At 48.9% G+C, this 19125-nt stretch overlaps 1 protein-coding gene across 2 annotated transcripts in view; it reads right to left on the minus strand.

Annotated features, from left to right (window-relative positions):
- Nucleotides 1–19125, minus strand: part of DENND2A (DENN domain containing 2A) — a 91003-nt gene that overhangs the window by 17183 nt on the left and 54695 nt on the right. For both annotated transcript variants that reach the window (XM_066362882.1, XM_066362883.1), the window contains exons 8-14: nt 19012–19062; nt 17761–17948; nt 11095–11204; nt 9764–9833; nt 8008–8085; nt 3944–4084; nt 1808–1956 (exon numbers count right to left, since the gene is read on the minus strand). In XM_066362882.1, coding sequence (XP_066218979.1) covers nt 1808–1956; nt 3944–4084; nt 8008–8085; nt 9764–9833; nt 11095–11204; nt 17761–17948; nt 19012–19062 — 787 coding nt within the window. The remainder of the gene's footprint in view (nt 1–1807; nt 1957–3943; nt 4085–8007; nt 8086–9763; nt 9834–11094; nt 11205–17760; nt 17949–19011; nt 19063–19125) is intronic.

Here is a 19125-nt window from a genome sequence, read left to right on the forward strand (position 1 = left end):
TCCCTGCCTAAGCACTTCCAGGTGCCCTGAGCCTGTGCTGCCCCTCAGGGATGCATTTGTCTTTGAAGAGGCTCCCTCCCTTTCTGTTCTTCTCCCTGGAGGAAGCCTGGGGGGTGGGGGCATCACGCTCCCTGATTGGACACTTTCCTCCAGCCAAGCTCATCTTTGCAGACCTCTCTCAGGCTGGGCCTTCTGGAGCCAAACATCTCTAACCTAGAAGCAAGCTCCTCAGGAGGCCACCTGCCCCACCTCAGTCCCTGGTGGGTACCAGGTACACCTCCTGGCCTTCACGACCTGCCTGGGCCTTTCTGAGATCAGCCCTTTCCCCTCCCCCAGAGCGGAGCCTGAGAACCAGCAAGGAGAAGACAGTGGGGGCATGGAGCAGGGCCTTGGAGAACACAGACAGTTTCTGGAGTGCCGATGAAATCTGATCCCGGCCACTGAAGGGTTATTACTCATCCTGGGCTTCCAGGGCCCAGCCTTGAGAACGCTGGGTCTGAATTCCCCAGGGCCCAGGGAGCTTGGAGAGCTGCCCAGCGCCCAGCACCAGCTGCAGGCTCGGGACAGGGCCAGCTTCCCCATCTGACACGAGGGCCAGGGGAGCACAAGAACGGTGACACCGACAGTGAAGAGCTAGCTGGAACGCAGGGTGGAAGCAGGCTGGGGAGAGCCAGGTGGCTGCTGGCCAAGGAGCACCATGGAGGTGGCCAGATGGTTTGGGGGTGGGGTGGGGGCGGGGGCGGGGGAATTCCATCTCCCACCACACCCCCACGCTCCACACTCACACTGTCCTTTCCACTCCTTCCCTTTTCTTCTTCCCTTTTGTTTTCTAGGCTTAGAGGCGTATTTCCTCTCTAAACCGCGGTCCTCCGCTTTCTGTGTTTTTGGCAGATAAACGTGCAGGCAGGCCTCATCTACTTCTCCTGGCTGGCTGGCCCTCCTCGGGCTGGGCCCACGTCTAGGCCCTTTGCTCAGCTCTGTGCCTCCTGACCAGGAGGTGAGATTGCATAACAATGAAGGGCCAGGGGTTCTTGTTAGATACTCAGAATCACCCCAAATCCCCATGTGTATTTCCCTCTGATCTCTGATCTGTGACGTGGCGTGGCGTGGGCCTTGCAAATCACTGGGTGTGCCTGTTAGGGTGTGGGTGGCAGCCTTCTGGGCATGTGTGACTCTGACTGGTTTGATACTGACGCGGGGATCCTAGAGGATGGCCTGTGCTCTCCTGCATGGCCTTGCGGCCCCTCTGTGAACGGGCCGTCCCCCTCTGCCCGCTCCTCACTTCCCACTCCACTCTCCTCTCTGCTCAGCCCAGGGAACTGCTCTGTGCTTGCCTCCTGTCCCTTCGCCCTTGTAGGGACAGCTGGGTCAGGACTGGGTCTCAGGCTCGGGGGGACGGCCATGTTCTTGGAATGAGTGTGCCCACTTTGGTCCACACACACAGCGTCTAGCGAGCCCTCACGACACTGTAAGGGGGTCTGTTCACATCCCAGTGCCCTGCTGTACTGGGAGCCCCTTGAGGACAGCCCTGGGTCTCCCCTGTTCCCAGAACACGGGAGAGTGCCCAACACAAAGCAGAATGAGTGAGAACGAGGCCAGACACCAGCTCAGCACTGCAGAGAAGCGCAGGCTGACCCTGTTTACACCCCACGTGCTGCCGCACCTGCAGTGCTCGATGCCCACCGGTCCCGCCGTCACTCAGAGGGGCTTCCTCTACGGCCCAAGCCACTGCCCACCCTCCCGACAGCAGGCAGCCCAAGACTGCCTGCCATTCAAACACTCCAGCAGAAGCGGCCAAGGCTGGTACCTGAGCTTGTCGGCGATGAAGATGACCCTTCGTTCCAGGAGCAGGGAGGCAAACACACAGAGCAGGTGGCGGACGCTGAGGGAGGAGAAGAGGGACTCAAAGTCCACGTGCTCGAGCCGGGAGTCCAGCGGGCGGCACAGCTCAATCACCTGCGGGGACGGGAATGCTGTGAGGGGCCAGCCTCCCAGGCCAGGCCTCTCGCGCCTCAGACTGTCCTCTGCAGGGGTGACCTGGCGGCAGGGGCCCAGAGGAAGGTGGAAAGGGGGCTGGGGAAAAGAAAGAACCCAGGAGACTGAGGGCAGGGGAGGTACGTTCGGAAGGGAAGCACGTGTCTCATGTTCAACTATGAGACTGAGGACAGTGTGTGTGTGGGGGATGGTGGGAACAGTGGCCCTTGGCCCCAGATGGTTGGAGGTTGTCCTGGCAATGACATAACTGGACTTCCCACGAAGCTCTATGGCTTGAATATGTGTGATCCCTTCGCGCCCCACAGGTGAGCGTCTGTCTCACGAGGGAGACGACCTGCTGGGAGGGAGCTGAAGGCTCACGCAAAAGGACCAGCAGACGCACGAGGACCAGCAGATACACAAGGACCAGGAGACGCACAAGAACCAGCATGAGCACCAGCGGACGCATGAGGACCAGCAGACGCATGAGGACCAGCAGACGCACGAGGACCAGCAGATACACAAGGACCAGGAGACGCACAAGAACCAGCATGAGCACCAGCAGACGCACAAGGACCAGCAGACGCACAAGGACCAGCGGACGCATGAGGACCAGCATGAGCACCAGCAGACGCACAAGGACCAGCAGATGCAAACCGCACTTTCCAAACTAACCTCCTCCAGAAGGCATTTCCTAACAGACCAACCCCATCCCAACCCCTCCCTGATGCAGGGTCTTCCAGTTTGTAGGCTGAATGTGTATGTCTTCCTACTCCTCACTTGCTGGAATGTTCCCCAACTCATCTCTGGTTGCTAGTCAGGTGCGTGTTTTTTCCTGCGAGTAGCTGACTTGTTCACAGCAAGCGGAGACTGGTTTTCACCCTCAGCACAGCACCTGTGCAGTGCTGTCCACACGGAGGCCATGGCCAAATCGCCTGCGTCTGGTACGGATGGTTCTCCAGCCACAGGGAGACTGCTCCCTCTGTGCTGGGAAACTGGGTCATTCCAGAATGTCCCAGACCCATCCTCATCCCTCCTTGTCTCCACAGGAGACCTGCTTTGCCAGGGCCTCTGGAACTAGAGCCCCAAGTCTGAGTGGGATGTATCTTCTGGGGTCACAGAGCCACAGAGGGGGATGAGAGGAATGCAAACAAGCTCCTATAGCAAAGCCAGTCCAGCCAGGAGAGGGACATGCTCGCTGCACAGTCTAGGGCGAGTAAAATAGCGCCTGGGCTTGTCTTCCCTGAAAAGAATCTGTTTTATGTGATCAAGTTATAGAGGAGACGCAGACTAAAAATGTAAAGGGTCTGACCAGGTGGTGGCGCAGTGGATAGAATGTCTGACTGGGATGTGGAAGACCCAGGTTCGAGACCCCGAGGTTGCCAGCTTGAGCGCGGGCTCATCTGGCTTGAGCAATAAGCTCACCAGCTTGAGCCCAAGGTCGCTGGCTCAAGCAAGAGGTTACTCAGTCTGCTGAAGGCCCACGGTCAAGGCACATATGAGAAAGCAATCAATGAACAACTAAGGTGTCACAACAACAAAAAACTAATGATTGATGCTTCTCATCTCTCTCTGTTCCTATCTGTCTGTCCCTATCTATCCCTCTCTCTGACTCTCTCTGTCTCTGTAAAAAAACAAATAAATAAACAAACAAAAAAAACGTAAAGGGGTTCATATGCAGTTCATGAATGCAATAGGTTACAACGAGAAGCCAAGAATGCTCGGGGCGGGTCCCCAGCTGCGAGGCCGACATCACGCGAAGAGGCACCACGTGTTGCCATGGCACCCTTCCGAGGGCTGGAATCCTGGGCTGGACGGACTAGACTGAGGGTGGAATTTGTGACACCTGAGGAGCAGAGGACACCACCAAATGGGACAGTCCACAAAAAGCTAGCCCCTCAGGCCACTGGGACTTCGCTGTCTGGGCCACTCTCTCCCCTGCGGAGAGGAAAGGACTCTGACCACTTACCTCAGTGCCTGTTCCCGGCAGGAAGTTCTTGACAACAATGGTTTTGCCCAGGGCCGGGAAAGGGGCTTCCATGACGCTCCTCATGAGGGGCTGAACCAGGGCCGGAGAGATGCCTCGACGCTTTTCCACCTCATCCAAGATCTGCAAGGGTCAGGAAAGCAGCTCAGCCATCTAGAATCCGGGCGCCGAGGCACAGCCCTATCCCAGGTGAAGGGGGCCGGCCACGGAGACGGAGGTTTACGGAGAAGCCCTGCTGTCCTCGTCAGACCAAACCCACAGTCTCTCTGCCCTATGTGTCATTGCCCCAATTCCGTCCCCTCTGTGATCACTCCCTCTGCCATGCTACCTTGTAGTTCCTCCCACTAAAGGGGTGAAGTATAGTGTCTTGTCCCCTTGACTTTGGGTTTGGCCATGTGAGTTACTGGGCATTCTCAGTAGGAGCAATATACAAACAGGCTTAGAGTCACTGAATTGTATGTTTTAAATGGGTGAGTTATATCTCAATAAAACTGACTAAAAAACTCAAACACAAGACACTCCACAATCTAGTTATAAATCAAAGAGTTTAAATAAAAATGCCACTTATGGAGCGTGCGGGGAGGTAGAAGAGGGAAATGGGGGGATAAATAGTGACGAAAGGAGACTTCATTTGGGGTGGCAAACACAGATGATGTATTATAGAATTGTACACCTGAAACATATATATTTTTAAAAAAATTTTTTTAATTTTTTTTTTATTACAGAGACAGAGAAAGAGTCAGAGAGAGGGATAGACAGGGACAGACAGGAACGGAGAGATGAGAAGCATCAATCATTAGTTTTTCGTTGCACATTGCGACACCTTAGTTGTTCATTGATTGCTTTCTCATATGTGCCTTGACCGCAGGCCTTCAGCAGACTGAGTAACCCCTTGCTCGAGCCAGCGACCTTGGGTCCAAGCTGGTGAGCTTTTTGCTCAAACCAGATGAGCCCGCGCTCCAGCTGGGGACCTCGGGGTCTCAAACCTGGGTCCTTGGCATCGTAGTCTGACGCTCTCAGGCTGAAACATATATTTTTATTAACCAATGTCACTCCAAAAAATTCACTAAGAATTTAAATAAATTTTTAAATGCCATTTATAATAACATCCCACATTGCTACTGAATCCCTGGAATCTGACTAGTCTGAATTGAGATGTTCTGTGAGTGTAAAATACTCAATGGATTTCAAAATACAGTTAAGAACATAAAATATCAATGACTCTTCAATTGATTGCATGTTGAAATGATAATATTTTGGATATATTGAGTTAAATAAAATTTATTATTATAAGAAGGAGACAGCCTGACCAGGTGGTGACGCAGTGGATAGAGCGTCAGACTGGGACGCGAAGGACCCCCCCAGGTTCGAAACTCCGAGGTTGCCAGCTTGAGCGTGGGCTCATCTGGTTTGAGCAAGGCATCACTTGGTCTGCTGTAGCCCCCCGGTCAAGGCATATATGAGAGAGCAATCAATGAACAACTAAGGTGCCACAATAAAGAATTGAGATGCTTCTCATCTCTCTCTCTTCCTGTTTGTCCCTGTCTTTCTCTCTGTTTCTGTCTCTGACACACACACACACACACACACACACACACACACACACACACACACAAAAGTAAGGAGACAGTATGGCAGTTCCTTAAAAAATTAAACATAAAACTATCATACAACCCGGCAATTCCTCTTCTGGGTATAAGCCCCAAAGAATTGAAAGCAGAGACCCAAACAAATATTTGTCCACTCATGTTCGTAGCAGCATAACTCACAATAGCTAAAAGGTGGAAACAGCCTAGATGTCCATCAACTGATAAAGGGGTAAACAAAATGTGGTCTATACAGATTATGGAATATTAGTCCCACTTAAAAAGTTGAGAAATTCTCATGCATGTTCTAACAAGAACGAACCCTGAGGACATGTGCTTAGTGAAATAAGTCAGTCACAAAAGGGTAAATAAACATCGTATAATTCCACCACCGACATGAGACACTAGGGTATTCAAATTCACAGGGACAGAAAGTCAAATGGTGGGAGCCGGGGGCTGGTGGGAGCCGGTGGGGAGGGAATGGGAGTTGGTGTTTAACAGGCACAGAGTTTTAGTTTGGGAAGATAAAGTTCTGGAGATGGAATGTGGTCATGATCACACAGCAATGTGAATGAACATCATGTCAATCGACTGAATACTTCAAAATGGTGGGAATGGTAAATTTTATGTTATATATATTTTAGCACAATAAACAGGAAATAATAGAATGAGAAACTTAAGAGTTTCATAGGGAGGGGAGGCAATTCCGGGAAGAAAATACCCACACAGGCCACGGAGGGGAGGTGACGAAGACGAGGCCAGGGAACCCCCGCTAGCAGATGGGGCACCAGGCTGACTGCGCCCAGGTTGCTGGGGCCCTGCCTGATATGTTTCTGCCCGTCCTCTCGTACTTCTGCCTTAGCCGTGAGGAGAGCATGCATGGGCCAGCTCGGTGTCAAAGGAGAACGACAGACGTGTGACCCCGACCCAGACCTGTGGCCTACACACAGCACACGATCCCAGGGAAGACCAGCAGAGCCAAACGCCAGCTGACCTGCACGTCTGTGAGAACACAGGCCTGCAGCCTTCAGCCACGGTTGTTTGCGACATGGCCTTACTGTGGCAATATTTAGTGCAATACCATCCTTCAGAGATACTGAGAGCAGTTCTCATCCATGATTCCTTTCTGTGCTAAAGGATGACTGGCCATGTCAGTCACCCCTGTCCCTCACTTGAATGTGGCTCGAGTGCTAGGGACCGGTTTGCCAGAGCTCTGTTTCTGCTCTATCCTGAGTGCCTGTCTGCTGTATGACATCACTCCCCGGAATGCACATCACACCAGCATTCTGGCACGTTTTCTCGCTCCACAGCCCCTGTACAGGGCACAGCAGCGAAGCTCACGTGAATTCCAAGCGGGGCTAACTCATATGAGTCATTTCACCACCTGCTTTCATAAGCATTCTCACCAAAACAGAGGCTGCGACCTACAGCCTTATCTCCACCTCTCAACAAACTCATGTGTGAGACGTGCATGAGAACAAAGCGTGCCTGTGCTAGAACTTGCACACGACCAACCTCAGGGTAGAATGATTACCACTGGAGGAGTGCAGGTAAGACTGCAGCTCAGATTACACTCTGATACTACTAATTGTTTCAAACAGACTTGCGCAGGAGGACAAGTTCTGTCATGGAAATAGGTCACGCCGTATCAGGGGAATTCAGGCTTCCTCTGAGTTCAGGTGGAGGGTGGGCAGGAAGTGTATGCTGGTTTCAGAAGGCCTTTAGGAAGTGCTTGCTGCCTTACATCCCTGGACAGTAGATGTAAGACTTCATTCAGTTCGCTGAAAGAAAGCTCACACTGAAATAGATGCTCGGGAAGGGTTTTAAATAAACTTATGGTTTAGATACCCATGTCTGATTAATAGAGGAAACAGATGAGATCGGGCGCGTTCAGGGTGGTATGGTCGCAAACATAATAGAGGAAACAAATGTTGGATTATATCTGATTTTTGAGATCAGCATCATATATAATTCTCTCCTTTATACCAACCCAAAATACTGGGGTGGATGGGCCAACTCACAATATGGCGATTCCTATATCTTAATCTTAATATATTGGCTTGTTTTCCTAAAATGAGGACCAAATTACATTAAACACTATTACAATAACAAATCCCACACACGCACAACAAACACACATCCTTCCATTACTGCGGTCCAGTAAAAGCTAATGTGACAAAAGACAATGTTTAGAACACCCTGGGAGGCTCCTTGGCCAGTACCAGCCTCTGCTACAACTGCTTTGAACCTCTCCACTTGCCCAGTTTCTGAGAGCTGACCTTCACCAACAGCTACCTCCTGTCTCAATGATAAGAGAATAGAGGTGCCCAGCTGTGAGGGGAGGAAGAGGAAGTGGGAAGGAAAATGGAGGAGAATTAGATTATAAAAGCACCGGAGGTTGGGGTGTTTCCCTGCGTCCTTCTGGGCCCTGCTTCCTGTCTCTGTGGTCCAAATTCTTACCTTTGAAAAGAGGCTGAAGCATCCCAGGCGGCTCACGATGCAGTAGACTTCGGGAAGACGCTTCCCTTTGCCACCAGGCTTTGTGGGAAGAAACATAGGAAATCATGAGTGCTGCCAACCTCTGGGGAGGAAAGAACCCAAACGTTTTTGAGTGCCTACTGTGTGTCACGTGATTTCACATACCATACCTTCAGACACTCCTGAGGTAAGGAGTTGTCAGTACCCTATTTTATAGGGGAAGCACTTCTGGTCACATTATATGTATATGTTTATCCTCCTGAAGGAACCAGATCAAGGGTGTTGTGCACACAGTAGGTGCTTGCACCACCTATGGAACCATAAAGTAAGAGGCATGATTTGTTTACCCAAATCACTGTAGTTTCTTTTTAGGGAGTTACCTTGGAACTATACATTTATTATAATGATAATTCCAAAGGAGAGATCATTTCTAAAAATCCTTTTTGGGAACTGACTTTAAAGCTAAATTCTAAACAAAAGAGACAATCAATCTCAATACTTTAGTTTTATCAACAAAAATTACGATCCCACTTAACTTTTTCAAGTATTAACCATACTTTTTATTCACTAATTAATTCAACAAATATTTATTGAACAGCTATTATGTGCCATGCATTATTGTTGACTATTTTATATTAAGTCTATTTCTAAGGCTAAAATCATTCTCAGTGAAAAACAATTTGTTACTACTGAAGATTTTCAAAAGACAGGGCCTCAAAAGATAAGTTTTCAAATATTTTAGTATGGTCCGTTCATTGCAATAGTTTCTGACTACTAAAGGCGATTGTTCTGAAGGAGACACTTGATCGAATTATTTGTGTCATGAACAGTAAAACCAGCCGTCTGCCCTTAGCCACCACTATGAATGCCCTAAGCTATCAAGGTCTGGTTCTCATGTTTTATTGGAAAGCATATTTGGTGGGGAAAACACAGGAGAAAGTGTTTTTTTTCCAAAGGAAGCAGCCGTTGCTCCTGTCTGTGGGTAAGATTCGGGTGAGCCCCTGATCTTTCTTCATGTCCTGCAGCACCCTAGTTAGCCCGCCACACCTCCTGCTACAGTGTGTCCGTAGTCATGGTGCACTTTTGACCGGTCACAGGAAAGCAACAAAAGATGATAGAAATGTGAAATCTGCACCAAATAAAAGGAAAACTCTCCCAGTTTCATACCTATTCAGTGCAGTTCAATGTGGGCTCACGCACAGATTTTTTAGGGCTCCTTAGGTAGCTATCCCGTATAGCTTCTACAGACTCGTCACTGACTGATGGCCTACCAGAACGGGGTTTCTCCACCAAACTGCTGGTTTCCTTCAACTGCTTATCCCACCAAGTAATATTATTCCTATATGGTGGCGCTTCGTTATAAACGTCCGATATTCAAGTTGCACTTTGGTCACGGATTCGAATTTAGCGAGCCACAGAACACACTGAACTTTCCTGTGTACCGTCCACATCTCGGCTGGCATGGCCGTGGGCTGCTCCGCTGTATATACAGTGTTACGTCATCATCTGCGCAGGCGCACATACTGCCACATCATCCTACAGAAACTGGGAGGGTTTTCCTTTTATTTGGTGCAGATTTCACATTTCTCTCATCTTTTGTTGCTTTCCTGTGACCAGTCAAAAGTGCACCATGACTTTACGGACACACTGTATTTCTCTCGGGCCAGTGGTGAACCCGTAGGGAGCCGGCGCTGGCTGGCTCCGTGCACCACACTGACCAAAAAGCAAATGTACTAACCAGCAGTCTGCGGCAGTAACCGAACCTTCTACCTCCGTCTTCTCCAGTTAAGACAAATGAGAATGTTTCACTGTGGTGGGAAAACACAAGGACGTTACAAAGCAAAAACAAAACAAAGACATATTGCGGTGAGCAACTAGAACATTCTGAGGGAGGCTGTCCAGAAGGGCTGCTTCCTATCCTGCCAGTCTCTCTCTGTGCTGGGATGTGGTCATCTTTGGAGTCTGTGTTGGGGACAGGGAGGTCTAAAGTGTCACCGTGTCCTGAGAGAAAATGACTTTTTCCCCCAACCTGAGTTCTCATATAATTCGATCATCCGAGATATCCCAGGACACGAAAGACAGTCATGTATTGAGCATCGATGTGGCTGGGCATCGTGCCCCTGGGCATGGCATTCTCAGGAGACTATCTGTTTGGAGACACCCTGAGGCTTGGACTGTCCTTAGACACCGCTGGGCTCACTCTGAGGAACACAGCATCCCTCAGACATTGAGAATATGCAACTTACTGAGTTTCGTCAATTGCTCAACATCTGATAATAAAAATACTGTACCTAACCACACTGGCTAAGGCAGACATGTGAACTTATCAGACTCCAAGTAACAACTGCATGAGCTACTGAAGAGACGTTACAGTACATTTGGACGAGGATGAGTGATGGTAATATTTCCCTGACTTTCCCTAGACTAAGAATTACCTCACTGCCCTTCACAGGGGCCTGTGATGTAAACATATGCCCCAGGAGTGGGAGGCCTGGGAATCTGCATAGTCAACAAGGTTATTCTTATCTCCAGGGAAGTTTTCAAAACACTGGTGAGAGAAATCTCCAGGCCTGGACCTACCAGGATTGCTTAATGGTGGGCCTGGCCTGACCAGGCGGTGGCGCAGTGGATAGAGCATTGGACTAGGATGCAGAGGACCCGGGTTCAAGATCCTGAGCTCGCCAGCTTGAGTGCGGGCTCATCTGGTTTGAGGAAAAGCCCACCAGCTTGAACCCAGGGTCGCTGGCTCCAGCAAGGGGTTACTCGGTCTGCTGAACGCCCACGGTCAAGGCACATATGAGAAAGCAATCAATGAACAACTAAGGTGTTGCAATGCGCAATGAAAAACTAATAATTGATGCTTCTCATCTCTCTCCGTCCCTGTCTATCCCTCTCTCTGACTCACTCTCTGTCTCTGTAAAATAAATAAATAAATAAATAAATAAATAAATAAATAAATAAATTTTTTTAAAAAATGGTGGGCCTGACTTATGGGGTCTGCCCCCTCTGACCCCATCTCTAGTTCTCCCCTTAGTCTTCGCAGGTAGCGCAGGCGATGCTAGCACATACCTGGTAAACTGCTGGACAGGAGTCCAGTCCTTGGCATCAGGGAAACAGAACTGGGGGATGGCCTTCAGCTGGTCCTCAGCCTCTCTCAGGAATTTGAAGGACCTTTCCAACTGCAAGGAGAAGGTGAGAGAAGGTTGGAGATTAAACCCTAGCTTAGGAGAGGGAGGCAGAGGTGTGGCAAGACCACACCTCCCTCCTTCCCACCGTCATGACCACCACCGTGACCTCCTCCATTGGAGGGTTTCCAGCTCAGTCTGCTGAGGCCTCCCCCCCCCCCCCCAGGGTAGTTCTAACTATGGTCTTATGGGGAAAGTCAGGAGAAAAAAGTGTGCTTTGGAGAAATATTTTCTATGCTGAATATTCTGGAATATAACTACTTCAAATTTTTATTTATTTATTGATTTGCGAGAGAGGAAGGAAGAGAGAAAGTAAGATAGAAACATCCATCTGTTCCTGTATGTTCCCTGATTGGGGATCGAACCTTCAACCTTTGCATATCAGGACGACTCTTTAACCAACCAAGCTATCCAGCCAGGCTGGAATATAACTACTCTAATCAATAAGAAAAACTGTCATAGCAAGCCCTTCCAAATAGGGGACTCATGAATCTGCAAGGCTGAATCTCAAATGAGGCCTTCGAACCTCTGGCCCCAGGCAAGGTGGTCCTTCCTGCAAAGCCGTTATATAACAGTGAGCACATGCGGTTACACTATATCATCCAGTGAAATTCTGCTCATTTCAAGAGTCCTTGAATGTTAGAACTAGAAGGAAAGTAGACATCATGCATCCTAACGCTCTTCTTTTAGAGAGAAGCAATTAAGCCCTGATGTGTTATCTGTTCACAAACACAGCTGGTATGGAACCGAGCTAGGCATAAAAACGACCTTCATCTCTAGCTTGTCTGCCTTTCTCTAGCTCTCTGACTTACCTGACATCACAGACTGGGGAAGTACCACCTTGCTTAATTAATTAATAACAAATTAATAAAGCTTGACTTAGAGATTATATTTAATGCCAGGAATTCACTTATTTTGTGTATGAATAGGAATCTGCTTTAGGAAATCACCCCACTCTGGGGCTGTTGTTGCACAACAATGTGTGTGTAGTGGACAGTACTGAACTGTGCACTTTGGAAATATTGAAAGGGCAAGTTTTATGTCACGTGTTTTGTTGTCACAATTTATTTTATTTTTATTTATTTTTTTCTTTTTAGTGAGAGAGGGAGAGAATGCCAGGGAGGGAGAGAGATGAGAAACATCAATTCATAGTTGCATCACTTTAGTTGTTCAATGACTACTTCTCATACATGCTTTCACTGGAGGGCTCAAGCCAAGCCAGTGACCCCTTGCTCAAGTCATGACCTTGGACTTAAGCCAGCAACCCTGGGCTTCAACCCAATGACCCCTTGCTCAAGCCAGTGACCCTGGGGGCTTCAACCTAGTGACCTCGGGTTTCAAGCCAGAGACCTTGGGCTTCAACCCAGTGACCTCGGCCTTCAAGCCAGCGACCTTTGGGTTCAAGCTAGTGACCATGGGGTCATGTCTATGATCCCATGCTCAAGCCAGTGACCCCAGAATAAAGTTACTGTTTTTTTCCTATATTATGGTTCTTTTATATCCATGACCTAGAAAATTCTAACTGTTCCTTGGAAGAGTCTTTAAGTTGATAATTCACAAGTTCAGACCATTGTCAAAGCAATAATTATTGACTACTCTTGGATAATACTGCAGAGAAGCAAAAACCAGTTGGTATTCATTGGTAGGAAGGGGATCATTGACCCCAAACTATAAAGAGCAGAAAAGGAAGGAACAATGACATTTCCCCATAGTGGAAAGCAGGCCTTGTAGGGAAGTAAGTTCCAGCACAATTTTTCTTTTTTTAGGTGAGAGGAGAGGAGACAGTGAGGCAGACTTCTGCATGCACCCTGACTGGGATCCATCCAGCAACCCATCTGGGGACAATGCTCGATTACCAAGCTATTTTTAGCACCTGAGGCTGATGCGTTCCAACTGTGCTAGCCTCAGTGCCTGGGGCCATGCTTGAACTAATTGAGCCACTGGCTGTAAGAGGGAAAGAGAGAGAAAAGGAGGAGGGGGGAATAAGCAGATGGTTGCTTCTCCTATATGCCCTGACTGGGAATCATACCCAGGATGTCCATACTCTGGGCCTAAACTCTATCTACTGAGCCACCGGCCAGGGCCTCCAGCACTTTTCACCATGGCCAGTTACTATTTAGATGCAACCACCCCTACATAGCACACACAACACACATAAATATGTGTGTGCATATGTGTGCTTGCACATGCTATCATCAACATGTTATATGCACATGAGCACATTTACTGGGAGCAGCACACACAGACCCCTCTCATAAACACAGCTAATATCATGAATGGCTGGAAAATATGCCAGTCACTATGACTTGTCATAGAGGACCGTGTGATAGCAAACATTTTATGGAACATGACAATGATGCCTAGCATGTAAATGCAAAGTATAAACCTTGATGATGGTGACTATAGGAGTAGGGCATAAAACTTATGAAAAAGAAAAGAGAAGGCAAAAAAAAGAGGAGAAGGTCCTTCAGACAGAGCAAGCAAAGGTATGAGATACAACATAGCGTGGCACGCAAAATGCATGTGTGGAGTGATCCCAGGTGTGGTGGGCAGTTAGACAGATGTGAGAAGAATAAGGATGATCAGTCAAGGCACAGAAGCTTGCCTAGCAACGGGCACCATTGGGAAAACATGGCCTTGGCCCCAAGGTAACTTTTCCTTCACTAGCATATTGCTGGTCTTTTGAGTTAGACCCCCTTCCTTAGCTGGGGAGTAAATTGGGGGGGGGGTAGAGAATACCCTAGGGCAGGGGTCCCCAAACTTTTTACACAAGGGGCCAGTTCACTGTCCCTCAGACCATTGGAGGGCCACCACATACAGTGCTCCTCTCACTGACCACCAATAAAAGAGGTGCCCCTCCGGGCTGTAGTTTGGGGATGCCTGCGGGATAACATCTAGGTCTCCAGCTCCCGCCCAGAAAAACAGCAAAAGCTGACAAGCAATGCCACGGATTACCTCAGGGCCTGTTGCACTGACTAATGACCCCTGACAAGACTTTCTAATGCTAAGGTACCTGCTCAGCAGCTACATAATTACTTCATATGAAACTAATCTCACAGAAATAACGTGGTTAAACTAGCAGTGGGAAATGATAGAGGACCTCAAGAGTAGAAATTTAGCTTTAGTAATAGTAGCTTTTACTCATAAGCAATCAGATTAACAATTAATTCAAGTAAAAAGCATTGCTCCAGGTGCTGGACACATGAATGGGCCTACGTGACTGCAGGAGGCTGCAAGCATTCCTCCCTGTGCCCCGGGCCCAGGACAGCCATAAACAAAATGGTATCTGAGTCCCTGATGACACAGATAAAGAATTGCTTCAAAACCCTGGGCTTGCCTGGTCAAGGCACATATGGGAGTTGATGTTTCCTGCTCCTCCCCCCTTCTCTCTCTCTCTCTCTTTCTTCCCTCTCTATAATGAATAAATAAAATCTTAAAAAAAAAAAAAAAAGAATTGCTGGTCAGCAGGTGAAAAAAAATGCAACAAGAATCCCTGGACTGCAACTTTTTTGTGTGTGTGACAGAGACAGAGAGAGACAGAGAGGACAGATAGGGACATAGACAGGAGGGGAGAGAGATGAGAAGCATCAATTCTTGGTTGTGGCACCTTAGTTTCTCATTGATTGCTTTCTCATATGTGCCTTGACTGGGGGAGGGTGACTCCAGCTGAGCCAGCGACCCCTCACACAAGCCGGTGAGCCTGCGCCCAAGCTGGTGACCTCAGGGTTCAAATGCATCCCAGTCTGATGCTCTATCCACTGTGCCGCTGCCTGGTCAGGCTGGACTGCAACTTTTATCTACTTAACTTTTCCCTGAATTCCAAACCCCTTACCTACCCTTTTTTTTCCTTAGAAAAGGTTAGCTAAGACGAGGTGTTAAGATATGTTTTGGGTACAGATCACCAGCCATCTGAATAAATGCCCATAAAGATTCAATCCTTGTCTCTACTTATTTGGCTGAGTGGTGACAGGCAGCACGAGTGCGGACAGTTTTCCAGTTTCGATAACATCAAAAATATATCTAAAGAAATACTGGTAGCAAGATCTGTTTCCAGCATAAGGAGGTGGTTAACTAGATTAGGGTACACCCACAAAATGAAGCATTATGTAATTTTAAAATGACAATTTAGAATTCGTGTTAAAGGCCTTGGCCAGTGGTTCAGTGGGTAGAGTGTTGGCCCAGTGTACCAACATCCTGGGTTCGATTCTTGCTCAGGGCACACAGTAGAAGCAGCCATCTGCTTCCCCCAACTCTTCTCCTTCTCTCCCTCTTCCCTCTCCCATAGCCAGTGGCTTGGTTGGTTTGAGCATGGCCCCGGGTGCTGAGGATAGCTTGGTAGGAGCACATCAGCCTCAGGTGCTAAAAATAGCTTGGGACTTGAGCACTGGCCCCAGATGGGTTTGCTGGGTGGATCCTTGTCTGGGCGCATGCAAGAGTCTGCCTATCACCACTCCTCTCACCTAAAAGAAAAAAAAAAAAGGAATTTGTGTTAAATACATTTATAAATAATGAGGTTTACAAAACAGAACACAAAACATGATAAAAAAATGATTCAACGTACAGGTTGGGGCAAAGTAAGTTTATAGTTGTGTGTATGCAAAACATAGGGTTTATTCTTGTATTATTTAATAATTATTGTATCTTCTTTTGTATGAGCAATGGTAAACCTAATTTTGCCCCATCCTGTATTATCTCATTTTTATGAGAAAATTGTACTATGAGGAAAGACTAGAAGAAAACACAACAAAATGCTCAGTGTTGATCTCTGTAGAAAGGGACTCTAGATGACTTTTTTTCTTTACACATTTGCTGATTAGTCCCTTTCTCAACAGTGACTATACAACTTTCGACTCAGAAATCTTTTAAGGATGTCTGGGAGTCCGAAGATTCCAGGTTGGAAACTAGCATTCAAAAATGGCAGCGATTAATCCATTAGTTCACAATTTGTGCCTTTATTCCTAGAACATTGACCAAGGGCTGCCATGTGCAGGACCCGGTGCTCAGCCCCGAGGGGAGGAAATGGGCGCCAGGACAGTTCTTCTGGCCTCAGGCTCGCTCTGCGAGTCACTGTGAGCTGGACCAGCAGCCTTTCTTGCCCCCGGGGCATGGGGTTTCCACAGGACAGCCCTCCGGGCCAGCTGGAAGGCTGGTGCCTCTGGTTCACTTCATTTATGTACAGTCTCCATCTGCACTCCAAGCACAGGACTTCACTGCTGTGCAGAAGCATGACCTGGGGACAGAAGGAAGGCTGGCCCAGGAAGGGAGGGGAGGGACAGCTGGGTCCCAGGCCTCAGTAGCCGCTTGGGTATGAGGGAAGAGGGGGGCCCTCATGGGGCCAGGACATGAGCTCCCCTCATCCTCAGTTTTGGGCCTGTGTGAACCCTAGGGAGAGAGTCACCTACTAACTCCCCGAGTCTTTGTATGCATATTGTGTCCCTTCCTGTCAGAGTGTAAATTCCTGAGGACAGAAAACACTTTGCTCATCTTGGAACCCCCTGGGGCCAAGGAGAAAACTGTATGTCACAGGGTCTCAGTAAATTCTGGCTGAACTGAATCAAAATGTGGTGGGAACTCTAATCCTACTGTCAAAGCCTAGGAATAACTTCACACCAGCTGCTACAGTGGCTGGAATCAAGGCTCATACTTCCTATCTGCATTGCTGACGACTGGGCGCCTGAGGCTTTCCTCGGTGCCCTTTCCCTCCAGGGGCCACGGTTTAATACCTCAGTGGTCCCCAACCTTTTTTGGGCCACGGATCGATTTAATGTCAGAAAATATTTTCACGGACCGGCCTTTAGGGTGGGACGTATAAATGCACAAAATAAAATTATGCAACCAGCATAAAAACTTTGGTATTTTTAAATATAATTGTCAAACTTACGAGACAAGCGTCAAGAGTGAGTCTTAGATGGATGTAACAGAGGGAATCTGGTCATTTTTTAAAAAATAAAACATTGTTCAGACTTAAATATAAATAAAATGGAAATAATATAAGTTATTTATTCTTTCTCTGCGGACCGGTACCAAATGGCCCACAGACCGGTCCGCGGCCCGGGGGTTGGGGACCACTGCAGTACCTGGTAGAGCCCGAGCCACACAGCCAGGAGCTGCTGCGACAGAGCAGGGCGCTGTGCGCGGGCACCCAAGGGGTGTGCGGGAACGTGCGGTGCTCAGCTGGGGCACACCTGGGATGTTCCTCGGGACAGCTGTGCGGCTGGGTGGGAAAGAGGCCTCCAGAGGAGGTCGGGAGATGTGGTGGGATAAGGTGACAGGGAGGATGACGGGGGTGGCACGGTCAGCACAGTGACCGCAGGAATTTTGGTATGTATTGCTGACCATACTCTGGGTCCTCGAATCTCACCTCTTGGGATGCCCAAAATTCTCTAGCAGCAGTTCCTTCATTTGATGAACCCTAATTAGGACCCCATTTTGAGACTGTAGACACTAAGTGATCCTCAGACTCCCACACCTCCCGGAACCCGTGAGCCCTGCTGGCAGGAATGCCCCCAACCCCTGGCTGGCCACAAGGCCGGGCCGGGCCAGGCCGTACCTTCGGAGGGAACTGCTGGGTGAGCTCCGGCACGTAGGCGGCCCCGGCCTGCTTCTTGTGCAATGACACAACCACAAAGTACTCGAAGAGCTGCCTCTCCTGATACTCGGTGAGCTCCCGGTCCAGCGAGGGGTACCTCGGAGCCTCCTTCAGGCGGGACTTCACATTGACCAGGCGTTGGCTGTGAGCTGGAGAGACGGAGACAGGGAGAAAGAGCGAGCGATAGAGAGAGACAGAGCGAGCCTGAAAATGACCCATTTTCCAATGTGCAACTGCACAGAGCTGCAACAGGTTAGGTAATGCCCAGCTCAAAGTGCTTTTCTCTAATCCTAAAAAAGTGTTCCCACATTTAACAAATTAGTACAAACTCTTTCTTTGGGATCCTTGCCAAATTTCTGGGAGGAGCAACATTCACTAGGCCGCCAGGCTAACTGGGTGCGGGCACTGGGGGCGGGGGCCCTGCTTCTCCATGGATTTGCTGGTGGATTGGGGCCGGACCTGGGGCAATCCTTGTGTTTCTCTGTTTGATGGGCTGGGGACACTCACTCAATTCCTTCATCTCCCCGACTGTAGGATGGGACAAAACCCAAACCCTAGAGCTTTCAGAGCTTTGTAAACACCCCGCCTGACTCAACTGGCAGAGACCTAAGTCAAGAACTGCCATCGCCTTCTCTCCAGCCACATCTGTGTAATGGAAAAGAGAGCTTGCTTCATTCCGGAGGTGGGCTGGGGAGCAGCTGAACTTTCGAGGTGCGTGGGGCAGGACCACTGGGCGGGTGGGTCTCTGTCGCCTCACCCAGCAGCCCTGGGTAACAGCTTTCCTTGGTTTCTGCCTGGGGTCTGAGAAATGGCAGAAAACTCGGTAAAGTCTGACCTAAATCACTCAATTTTGATCTGCAAGGGCTAATTAATTAGTTCAATGACTTCATATGACAGATCTTAACTGAGTTCCTCCAGATCGTACCAATATTTTAACAGAAGCGGGACCAAAGTCCCAGGTGTCTGCCGTCTCAGGCCAGCGGGGCTATACCTCACACAGGTGTGAAAAACGCCTGTGACATAATGGAAAGGCATGGGAACAGCGGGTCCCTGCAGGCGCAGCCACCCCGATCTCTGTAACAGAACAGGCTCGTGCCAGTGAGGCCAAGGCCCGCCCCGCCCCTGAGCATCCTGTGGGCCCTGCGGTCCCATCCTTCGCGTGAAGCAGTTTGGGCCATCCTTGTAGTGTCCTTGCATAGCCACTGATCTTACCTTTCAGCTTCTCCTCGGTGTCACTGTCAGACTCACTGTTCTCATCTGTCACTGGACAAAAAAAAAAGACAAAAAAAGTTACAAATGTGAGGTTTTCTGATGCAGGAAACTTTT

This window comes from Saccopteryx leptura, chromosome 2 (genome assembly GCF_036850995.1).
Source record: "Saccopteryx leptura isolate mSacLep1 chromosome 2, mSacLep1_pri_phased_curated, whole genome shotgun sequence".
Classification (NCBI taxonomy): domain Eukaryota; kingdom Metazoa; phylum Chordata; class Mammalia; order Chiroptera; family Emballonuridae; genus Saccopteryx; species Saccopteryx leptura.